At 45.2% G+C, this 12,223-nt stretch overlaps 1 protein-coding gene across 1 annotated transcript; it reads right to left on the bottom strand.

Annotated features, from left to right (window-relative positions):
- Positions 1 to 404: 404 nt before the first annotated feature.
- Positions 405 to 7,268, bottom strand: LOC139453117 (toll-like receptor 13). Its single transcript, XM_071234744.1, has 2 exons — positions 7,216 to 7,268; positions 405 to 2,560 (listed from the first exon to the last, which is right to left on the bottom strand). The coding sequence occupies exon 2, from the start codon at positions 2,550 to 2,552 to the stop codon at positions 405 to 407; it is 2,148 nt and encodes a 715-aa protein (XP_071090845.1). The 5' UTR covers positions 2,553 to 2,560; positions 7,216 to 7,268.
- Between the last annotated feature and the right edge of the window lie 4,955 nt (positions 7,269 to 12,223).

Genomic DNA, 12,223 nt, shown 5'->3' on the forward strand with positions numbered 1-12,223 from the left:
AGTTTAACGTCACGTCCAAGATTATTGCACTTATATAGCGACGTGCATGCACGTGTGTGTGTGTGTGTGTGTGTGGCTGCTTGTACTAGTCTAGACTGATGCCGATTTATAGTGCTAGCACACTGAGATACCATGCGGCAGTTTAACATGAATACCACACTCAGACACAGTATACTGGCTTCGAGCCGACCAGTCCTTGTTTTAGCCCCTTAATGACGAGCGCCTGACAGGGTAACAACAAGTACCATCTTTTAACGTCTTTTGGTATGGCGCGGCCGGGGATCGAACCCCGGACCTTCCGCTCTCCGGGCGGACGCTCTACCATTAGACCACGGAGGCGGTCCATGATGTATGTATATCACTCCATAACAAAATTATGTTGAATAATTTCATTCGTTATAATTTCATGGCAACAGGATATCGTCATCTGCCGCATCTGCGTGTATATCATGGCCTGTATGGTCTCTCTGACCAATAATGTCTCCTTCACACATGATTTTTTTTACCCTTTCCTTAAAAAGTTCCTTGGCCTCAAAATCATCGCACCATTGAATAAAAGTTGTTGACATCATCAGAGCTCGAAGAGATGCCGTAACGTGATCTGCTTTGATCTGGTCAAGTAGAATCACCACAATGTCAATTTTGTGTTTCAGAAATGAGTGCAGGGCCATCTGAAGCTCAAACTGACACCAGTCACTCTTCATGTACTCGTTGGAGATGACCAAGATGGTCTTCCTGCTGGTGTCCAAGGCCTCCATGACGTTGTCGATGATGTATCTACCAATTGGGAAATCTCTGCTGTGCTCACACAGACTCAGCCCAACCTCCCCCTCGAGGAAGTTCAGAAGCTCGTCGTAGACCCAGTCCCCGTCGGGGTTGCTGTAGGAGACAAAGGCGTCGTATTGTTTCTCTTCCGGTTCACCCTTGTTTTGTCGTCGTCGTCTGAACAGCGATATCCAGTAGAGGAGGTACCACCGATACCGATAGACTACCAACACTGTCACAGTGATGACCACGCTCGCAGACAATACAATTGTCAGAATGACTGTGTATAGTTTTGTGACTGTGCATGATTTTTCTGTCGGATGGAAATCCGCAAGTCTGAGAGGTTTGATGTTCGGCGATCTGCATTCGTATCTGTGCGGGTACTGGGAAAACACGATACTCCCGTTAGCCCTGACTTGATCCATCCATGTCTTGAACCACAACAAATCACAGGTACAGATGAACGGGTTATTAGCTAAATCAATTTCCTTCACACTCAGACGGAACTCCAACGGCAGAGAGCTTTCATTTATTGTCTTGATGTTACATCCGTCAAAGAATATGCGCTTTATATTGGTGACATTGGCAAAGACATCTTTATTCCAACCTGTTAACATGTTTCCTGAAAATGTTGCATTCTCCAGCTGTGTTAGTCTTGAAAAAACTCCTGTTGGAAGTTCTTTGATAAGGGTCCTCTGCATCGTGAGGTGTTTGACGTTGGTCAGTGTCAAAAGTAACGCCTTCAACTCCATTACGCTTATATCTAACTTAGTGTTAGTGAGGTCAAGTGTTGTCAGGCGAGGAGTTTCAGAAAACAAAGAAGCAGGCTTGAATTTCTTTTTTGTCAGTTTAGGATTCTCTGTGAAAAGTATTTTAGTTAAAGATGTCGAGTTGAACGCCAAATCTTCCACATATTGTAACGACGTCAGCCTTGACAATTGAAGTTCTGTGAGTTCCGCGAAGTCGGCAAAGACATTATCGCTCAAAGTCTCGATTCTATTTTGTGAAAGAACCAACTTCTTTATTTTCTTCAAGCAGGATATACCACTAGTTTCCAAAATTCGGATGGCGTTGTCAAGTAGGATAAGTTTGCTCAGTTGGGGAATGGATGGAGCAGATTTGTTTAAACAAAGTTGAGGAACCTCCGTCAAGTCATTTCGCTCCAGATTCAAGTGTTTCAAGTTTGATACGACCTCTGTGACCGAGAAGCTTCGTAATCGATTCATACTTAAGTCCAAACCAGTCAACCTGATCAATTTGCTCAAACCTGTTGCATTAAACGATTTCAATTGACGCATGTTAAGCTTCAGTGATTGAAGATTCTCAAGATGTTGAAAGCTAGACGCAGATGTGGAATGCTTGTCAAGGATGAACGCTGATATCGAAACATCACTCAGGTTACGGGAAACTTGTTTTATTGACTGTTCAAAGTCGGAAAGAGGAAAGGAATCCTGCTCCCAGGCCAGTTTCTGTAAATAATGCAGGTCCACAAAGGCATCGGTGTCAATACCGGTGATGCTGTTATTCTTAAGGACGAGGTTTGTGAGACCACAATCAGTCAGGTTCTTCATGTGCTCTCTGGTCAGCTGGCCAATACTAGCGCTGCTCAGTTCATACTCCTTAACGTATGTTGGTGCTCTTGGTACATAGGTAAGGGCCACTCCATGACAGGCCATTTTATGGTTCTTCATGCTACAAACGCAATATTTCTGACATTTATTTGCGTTGGCCGAGGCTTGCGGGATGACCAATAGAAAGACGATGCCGCGAAGACGCCACACGTCCATTGTCAGGACTGTAACAGAAATTATAAACCATTACAAATGGAAAATGTGACATTTGACGAAATACTTAATACTGTAAAATAGCCCGTGTTATTCACCAAATTGAAATCAATCAATTATTGCAACTCTCAAAGGGATACGAATTTAATCGAGTGAGTGAGGAGGGTGGGGCAGCTTAATGCCGTATTTCCGAAGACCCGGGTTCGATTCCCGACATGGGTACAATGTGTGAAGCCCATTTCTGGTGTCCCCCGCCGTGATATTGCTGGAATATTGCTAAAAGCGGCGTAAAACCATACTCACTCACTCACTAATGACGTATTTCATTTATATCACTGTGTGTCGGCTTGATGTGGCTGGAAAGCCCGAAGTGGGGGAGGTTTACCCTTTTGGTGGAGTCCACGAGTACGGGTATGGTGGTAACAAACCAAAGAACACAGACTGGGCGAACCTGGGGTTCGAACCCACGATCGTGGGTTATTGGTAGGACTACGGGAAGCAACTTCGCACAGACGGGAATTGAAAATAGTTCATATCATTCTTGCATTGTCAACAGTGAGTGGGATTGTCAACCAATGGATGAGTGAGTGAGTGAGTGCGTGCGTGTTTTAGTAAGTGAGCTGGCGAGTTGGTGAGTGAATTATGTACGCCTGAGGCGTTCACAAACAATGTTAGAGTGAACAATAGAAGCATAACCTAGTTTTGTATGATATAAGAGGTGAATATCTTGGTCAGCGGATGGGAGAGGGGTGTGCGTTACACACCGATTCGAGTGTAAGTTATTTTATCAAACCTGCCACCAGTGTTGAGCCCTGTGAAGTGTTTTGTCGCATGCTACCCATAAATTATTTTATATCGCAGGTTCAACTTCTGGGGAGTCAAGTGAGAGAGACAGAGTCTTGTGTCACCAATACTATGACGCTCTGTACACGATCGATGCAGGACCAGACTGACACATGAATTAAGCCCAAAGACCATTTTCACTGGCTCCAACAGCGGATTTGAACCCGGGTATTCATCGTGACGAGCGAGCGCCTTCACCACTAGGATACTCCACGGCCCGAATCGCCGTGATATACACTCTTCAAAAAAAGAAACTCACAGGTAGTATGAAGTTCACTGAACCGGACTACGTCGGTAATTAAATTAGATATATGTTATTGGAAAATGTTGGTGGCCTAATATTCGACAAACGGTGCGTCAAAACGCAGCCATTGTCGATTTGCAATGTCTTAAACGGCATTGATTTCTCACTCGTTACAAATGTCATGGAGGAAAACAGTAAAGAAAACTGCACGTGCAAGTTATGACATTCGTAACTCGTGCTAGTGGCTATATAAAGGGAAGCATAAGACAATAAGTGATTCAATTGTCAACATTTTTCAAGTTCGAAAATGCCGAGACTCAGCGCTGCCGATCGGAACATGCGTCATCGCAATATCGCAACTACGGAGACTGCAGGACGCCTCCCTGGTTTGAGGAGAATATCGGACCAGACTGTCAGGAACCATCTTCGCGAGGCTGGAATCCACCCCAGAAGAACAGTTATCGTCCCTGTTTTGCAACAGATCCATCGACAGCGACGCGTGCGTTAACGTTGGTGCCATGCCTTACAGCCTTAGAATTTGAGAACTGGAGACGAATTTGGTTACCGATGAATCACGATTTCTTCTTCACCGGCGAGATGAAAGACTAACGTGTTTATCGTCGTCGAAATGAGCGTTTTGCCCCACATTGCGTACGTGAATTCGACAATTTCGGTGGCGGTAGTATCATGGTGTGTGTGGGGAGGGCGGAGTATCATGGTCTGTTGGGGGGGGGGGGGGAGGATGGGGGATGGAGAACACATCACACCAGGAGATCTGATTTGGTTGTGGTTCAGGGAAATTTGACAGCAAATCGCTACAGGAATCAAATTCTTCAACCTCACCTTATTCCAATCATTGATCACCAGATCGAGCTGTTTTAACAGGACAACGCTCCACCGCACACAGTTCGTGCCACGGTAGACTACCTTCATAATGTCAACATCAACGTCTTGCCCTGCCCTTCGATATCTCAACCCAATCGATCACCTCTGTGGTGAGCTCGATCGACGTTTACGTCAACGTCAGAACACGCCGCAGACACCCCCACAACTGGCCAACGCGTTACACGCAGAATTCCGCAGGACAGAATTTGCACACTTAACCAGTCAGTGCCGAGGAGATGTAGAACCGTGATTGCTGCCCGGGACGGTCACACGAGATACTGAGTTCAGCGCAGCCTTGTGGCCTCATGTGACATGACAATGAACCGTTTTCAATGCCTTTGTACAACGACAACATGTGACTATCGAGCTCCAGAATTTCATATTTGTGTCTATGATATTGAATTAAATATATCGACTTTATTAGGTACAATAAAATTACTAAAAATCTACCTTGCGTTTTGGGGGGTTTTTTTAAGAGTGTATTAGGACAGTAAAGTGTTCTATTCTCACTCACTCATCTCAGAATGGCTTGTCATTTCTTTGTAACGGAGGCCAAAGGTTACAAATTCGTCCGAGTCACGAGTGTCAGACAATCCTGGTTCTTCCGGTAGGTTTGACACAGCATGGACTTCCTCATTGTTCAGGGACCACAGGATGTAATCCATTTTACTTTGATAATATGTTAATACTTTTAATATTTGTGTAGCATGAATTCATCTTGAACTATGGCCCTACCCATCCCTCAGCTAACATGGTGATAAGAACAGAATGAGTGAGTTGGGTTTAACGCCGCTTTTAACAGTATTCCAGTAATATCACGGCGTTAGTTGAGTTTGTTTGGTTTAACGTCGCTAGATAGGCGTCTTTAGTTGCGTGTGCTTGGTTTGACGTCACTAGATAGACGTCTTTAGTGGAGTGAGTGAGTTTGGTGTGACGTCGATAGATGGGCGTCTTTAGTGGAGTGTGTTTGGTTTAACGTCGCTTGCGAGACGTCTTTAGTTGAGGGATTGTGTTTGGATTAACGGCGCTAGATAGACGTCTTTAGTGGAGTGAGTGTGTTTAGTTTAACGTCGATAGATAGGCGTCTTTAGTTGAGGGATTGTGTTTGGTTAAGCGTCGCTAGATAGGCGTCTTTAGTGGAGTGAGGTTGGTTTAACGTCGATAGATATGCGTCTTTAATTGAGTGAGTGAGTTTGGTTTGACGTCGATAGATATGCGTCTTTAGATGAGTGTGTTTGGTTTAACGTCGCTAGATAGGCGTCTTAAGTGGAGTGAGGTTGGTTTAACGTCGATAGATAGGCGTCTTTAGTTGAGGGATTGTGTTTGGTTTAACGTCGATAGATAGTCACCATTATTTGTGAAATTTGTGTTTAGGTTAACGTCAATTGATGATAATAGGCAATTTTTATTGCGCATATTTCCACACCACTGAGGGGGATACTTAAATCGTTATTATTCCCCAGGTCACTGGATCCGTGTGCACTCAACAATCATTCTCAGCTCCCTGGGGGATATACAACCCAAGCTGACTGTAAGGTGCTAGAAGGTTAACAACGACATTGCCAGCTCATCCTCGTGAGTGAATCTGTTTGGTTTAATGTCGATAGATAGATAACGCAACTTTGAACATTTTCAGGTACATCCAAACGTGCTGGCCTAATGTGGGAGGATAACCCGACATGTTGCAGGTCTTATATGTCTACCACTGTGCTGACAGTCACGTGCACGTGGGGCAAACGAGAGAACATACGCAGGGTGCATCTGGGAATCTGGGAATAGAACACACGAAGCTAGGCTCCGGGCACACATACGGTAGACAACTCTAAACAGCGAATTGCTGCGCCTGGGACAATTGTCTCATCCGTGTCCCCTATAAGATGTTCCGCTAAAAACATTTCTTAACAAATATTTTCGCGAATTATGCCCTCCAAAACGTTTGGTGTTTACGTTATCCCCGTATGTGGCTCAGCAGGCAACCAAGCGTTGTAACCAAACGTTGTAAACAAGCGTTGAGTCCCACCACCAGTACTAGAATCTGTACTTTACTAAATGGCATTGTGTGTTCGATGTCAGGGAGGTCGAACTGTGCGTATGCCAATTCACGAGATAACTCTCGTACACGAAATCACCGTGTTGCTCAAAAGGGAAGTACATTATCTCCGAAATCTAACACGGAGAGAGGGGTAGGGTGACTTTACACGCAGGGAAAACAAAGGATGTGCAGAAATAGAAACTGTAAAAAAACGAATTAAGCTTCAATTACCTCCCGAGGCCGGTTAAACAGAACATGACCCGCCACATACATAAACTATGGAACAATTGTGTAGACATGCAATTTCATGTTCACAGTAGACTATACTTCAAGTATATCTTTATGTTTAGATTAAGTTGTGATTCCAGAATAGATTTTACTCTTCGTTCAGACCTTTCAACTCGTGCTTATTTGCCGATCTACTAAACAGAAACTAAAGTAGATCCCGTGACAGTCACAGCCAGTTTGGTTCCCACTCGATCTCGTCTCGAGCATATAATGGTCACGTTGACAAAAGTGGTGTTCTACTTGCAGCTAACTTTGCCAAGTGTCAATACTCTTTTTGCTTCGTGTCTCGCAATGCGCCGGGTGTGATATGAGTACAGTAGATTTATCAATTCATGGCTGCATATACCAAAAAAAGTAAAAGTATGAAAACTCACTCGGCCTGGGACAAGTCCTTGGGAGATGAGATTTCTGTGAGCCTGCAATGGTCCTCAACTTCCAAGCATGTGATCAAACTCAGCCGCACACGTTTTATGAAGTGCGACCCTCGGTGTGACTAAGCGAAGGCGGACAAACAATGCAAGCATACCACGTGACACCTGAGAACTGTGCACTCCCCGCGGCAGTTCAGCAGTCAGAGACTGACAGAGAAAAAAGGGAAGGAAAGACAGACAGAGGCAGAGAGAGAAAGAGCGAACGAGAGAGAGACACACAGAGAGAAAAAAAGAGAGACAGAGAGTATGAGTGAGTGAGTATGGTTTTACACCGCTTTTAGCAATATTCCAGCAATATCGTACCCATGTTTTCAGTGTGACGAGCGAATGCTTTAACCACTGGGCTACCCGACCGCTCCGAGACACAGAGAGAAGAGAGGAAGAGGAGGGGAGAAAGGGAGAGAGAGATAGAGGGAGAGGATAAAGAGAAAGGGATAGAGGGTGTGTGAGATAGAGGGAGAGGATAAAGAGAAAGGGATAGAGGGCGTGTGAGATAGAGGGAGAGGATAAAGAGAAAGGGATAGAGGGCGTGTGAGATAGAGGGAGAGGATAAAGAGAAAGGGATAGGGGGCGTGTTAGATGGAGGGAGAGGATCAAGAGAAAGGGATAGAGGGCGTGTGAGATAGAGGGAGAGGATGAAGAGAAAGGGATAGAGGGCGTGTGAGATGGAGGGAGAGGATCAAGAGAAAGGGATAGAGGGCGTGTGAGATAGAGGGAGAGGATGAAGAGAAAGGGATAGAGGGCGTGTGAGATAGAGGGCGTGTGAGTTTGAGGGAGAGGATCAAGAGAAAGGGATAGAGGGCGCGTGAGATGGAGGGAGAGGATAAAGAGAAAGGGATAGAGGGCGCGTGAGATGGAGGGAGAGGATAAAGAGAAAGGGATAGAGGGCGTGTGAGATAGAGGGAGAGGATCAAGAGAAAGGGATAGAGGGCGTGTGAGATAGAGGGAGAGGATGAAGAGAAAGGGATAGAGGGCGTGTGAAATAGAGGGAGGGGATAAAGAGAAAGGGATAGAGGGCGTGTGAGGTGGAGGGAGAGGATGAAGAGAAAGGGATAGAGGGTGTGTGAGATAGAGGGAGAGGATCAAGAGAAAGGGATAGGGGGCGTGTTAGATGGAGGGAGAGGATAAAGAGAAAGGGATAGAGGGCGTGTGAGATAGAGGGAGAGGATAAAGAGAAAGGGATAGAGGGCGTGTGAGATAGAGGGAGAGGATGAAGAGAAAGGGATAGAGGGCGTGTGAGATGGAGGGAGAGGATAAAGAGAAAGGGATAGAGGGCGTGTGAGATAGAGGGAGAGGATGAAGAGAAAGGGATAGAGGGCGTGTGAGATAGAGGGCGTGTGAGTTTGAGGGAGAGGATCAAGAGAAAGGGATAGAGGGCGCGTGAGATGGAGGGAGAGGATAAAGAGAAAGGGATAGAGGGCGCGTGAGATGGAGGGAGAGGATAAAGAGAAAGGGATAGAGGGCGTGTGAGATAGAGGGAGAGGATCAAGAGAAAGGGATAGAGGGCGTGTGAGATAGAGGGAGAGGATGAAGAGAAAGGGATAGAGGGCGTGTGAAATAGAGGGAGGGGATAAAGAGAAAGGGATAGAGGGCGTGTGAGGTGGAGGGAGAGGATGAAGAGAAAGGGATAGAGGGTGTGTGAGATAGAGGGAGAGGATCAAGAGAAAGGGATAGAGGGCGTGTGAGATAGAGGGAGAGGATAAAGAGAAAGGGATAGAGGGCGTGTGAGGTGGAGGGAGAGGATGAAGAGAAAGGGATAGAGGGCGCGTGAGATGTAGGGAGGGGATAAAGAGAAAGGGATAGAGGGCGTGTGAGGTGGAGGGAGAGGCTGAAGAGAAAGGGATAGAAGGCGTGTGTGATGGAGGGAGAGGATGAAGAGAAAGGGATAGAGGGTGTGTGAGATAGAGGGAGAGGATCAAGAGAAAGGGATAGAGGGCGTGTGAGATGGAGGGAGAGGATAAAGAGAAAGGGATAGAGGGCGTGTGAGATGGAGGGAGAGGATAAAGAGAAAGGGATAGAGGGCGTGTGAGATAGAGGGAGGCTGACAGATAAAGAGAAAGGGATAGAGGGCGTGTGAGATAGAGGGAGGGGATAAAGAGAAAGGGATAGAGGGCGTGTGAGATGGAGGGAGAGGATCAAGAGAAAGGGATGAAAGAGCAGGCGTGTGAGATAGAGGGAGACTAACAGATAGAGATAAAGGGTGAGCAAGAGAGACAGGGAAAGTTCTTTATTGAAACTGTGACATGTTTTTGAAGTCAGACGGAAATAATGAATTATGTTAATAAAAGATAAAAGCGACAAAATCATTTCCTTAATCATATGAAATCCAGTGTACAATTCCAACCACATCATTAGCATGTGTTTATTAATAACAATGTCCCAACAACTTGCACATGATGACAAATTGGATCTATGAGTATTTTCCTTGTTAAACATTCCACAGAAGTTAACCTTTGTAGAACTTTGTAGAAGTGTCCTATTTTTGTATTTACGTCAAAATAGGTAAGTGTTATTGTGGGATAGACATAGTACTTTGATTTTTAGGATTAAACGTCGACACTGCCGTAATAACGTTTTCGTCCTCTGTTGGAGTTATTGTTTGGAGTTCTCAGATGACTGATCTCATGAAGATGGTTTAACAATGCTATCTGAAATTAGGTTTTCTGGACGATTGTTTGTTTGTTGTTTAACGCCGCACTCAGCAATATTCCAGCGATATGACTGTGGTCTGTAAAAAATCGAGTCTAAACCACACAATGCAGTGATTGACATCGTGAGCATCCATCCATGCAATTGGGATACGATGACATGCATCAACCAAGATAGCGAACCTGACCACCCGATCCCGTTCGTCGCCTCTTACGAGAAGCATTGTCACCTTTTACGGCAAGTATGGGTTGCTGAAGACCTTTTCTAGACTATTGTGAAGTAAGATAAGTGTTTTAAGTCTTTTAGACGCTTTTTACTATCACCAGCCGCAATGGTGCAAACTCACCTGGTGGGACAATATGGAACACCAACCTCAGTGTGGTGGCATAAAGAAAGACCAAGAAGTTATGCGTGTCCGTGTCTTTGTAATATTATAGGACAGACGCCATCCGTTCTAGCTTTGACGGATCCAGACCGCCTCCGTGGTCTAGTGGTTGAGCGTCCGCCCGGCGAGCCCCGGCCGTGTCATACCAAAAGACGTTAAAAGAACGTACTTGTTGTTACCCTGCCTGGTGCTCGGCATTAAGGGGCTAAAACAAGGACTGGGCAGCTCGGAGTCGGTAAACTGTGTGTGAGTTGGGTATTCATGTTAAACTGCGGCAAGGTATTAGTGGGCTAGCACTATAAAATGGGTATTAGTCCGAACAAGTACAAGCAGTCACATACGCACACACGTGCATGAACGTAGCTATATAATTGCAATAATCTCCGATGCGACGTTACACCCAATTTCACCTCACCTATGACTGTTTCGTCAAGGAAGTGATGTAATGATGCAAGCTCCTGCCCACCTCCATCAGGGAGACTTTAAAAGGATATAGACAGCAGACACACGTGTCGCTTGTGAAACAATTTTGAACGCAATGTTCAACCTCACCTAACCTCACTTCACTTCACTTCTCTAACAGTCGCTATATGGCTGTAATAATGCGATGCGACGTTAAATTCTAACTCACTCAATTTTCTCTAACATTCAGCTGACACAGTACGACATAGGGGCGCTGATAAAACGTTTATCAAACACTTTACGCATACTTCAATACTTCCTGGAACAGGCACAAATGCACCTTCTCTACTATTCTCACATTCCACACTATTCATTGTTCTTTTGTTGTATTACCCAGAAACACGGGAATGGTGACAAACCCGAGAACCATTATCAGGGCGAAAACGGATTGGAAACAACTCTCATAGTCCCTGGCCAACCTAAGGGACGTAACCCAAGACTGCAAATTGAAGAGCCTTACCTGACTTTATAAACCTCACACGTGTTTGTGTAACCCCATGAGGTGTTTTTTTAAACGGTTGAATTCCCCCATAGAGGGCATTAGTTTAATTGTAATCCCTTGAAATCAGATTCAAAATGATTGTAAACCCTCCCACAAGGAGTTACTAATACTACTATACCTCACATATCATGTTTTGTTTTGTAACCCACTGAGCCACCTGGGCAGGTGATGTAAGGTTGTTCAATTTTACAAGTCATGAATCCAGTTGGTCCATGCTGCACTGGTTTTTCTCAAAGTTTTGATTACTTTTATACCGCAAAACATATATTGTTTCAACATAAGATACCTCGATGTTTTCTTATTACCTATGTGATGAGTAGGCTCATAAGTTGGACAAAACACGTATCCTTGGGACTACTTGTGATTGTAAACTCTGACAGGAGGGAATATACCGAGGTAGCGGAGATCGATCGTGATGAGTCATGCGACCCATGAGTGAGTGAGTGAGTATGGTTTTACGCCGCTTTTAGCAATATTCCAGCAATATCACGGTGGGGGACACCAGAAATGGGCTTCACACATTGTACCCATGTCGGGAATCGAACCCGGGTCTTCGGCGTGACGAGCTTACGCTTTAACCACTAGGCTACCCGACCGCCCCTGCTACCCGACCGCCCCTGCGACCCATGAGATCAAGAGGGTCTTCAACAAGTAAAGGAGCCTGCCTCTCAATTGGTTGACATTGATAGAAACGTGAGCCAGGAAAACTACCAAGAAACTGGCAAGATCCCCAAACCATTTTCTCTGATCTTGCTAGTGTTGGAATAAGCCAGGTATAGATGTAAATTACATCTGAGTACTGATTTGTTTCCAGGAGTCAGAAGAAAAGAGTGAGTGAGTGAGTTGGGTTTAACGCTGCTTTTAAAAGTATTTCAGTCATATCAGGGCGTGTCAGCTAAATGTGGGAGGATAGCCTGAAGTGATGCAGGTCTCAGACATTTACCACTTTGGTG

Source organism: Haliotis cracherodii, unplaced genomic scaffold (genome assembly GCF_022045235.1).
Source record: "Haliotis cracherodii isolate W230 unplaced genomic scaffold, xgHalCrac1.p SCAF_9, whole genome shotgun sequence".
Classification (NCBI taxonomy): Eukaryota; Metazoa; Mollusca; class Gastropoda; order Lepetellida; family Haliotidae; genus Haliotis; species Haliotis cracherodii.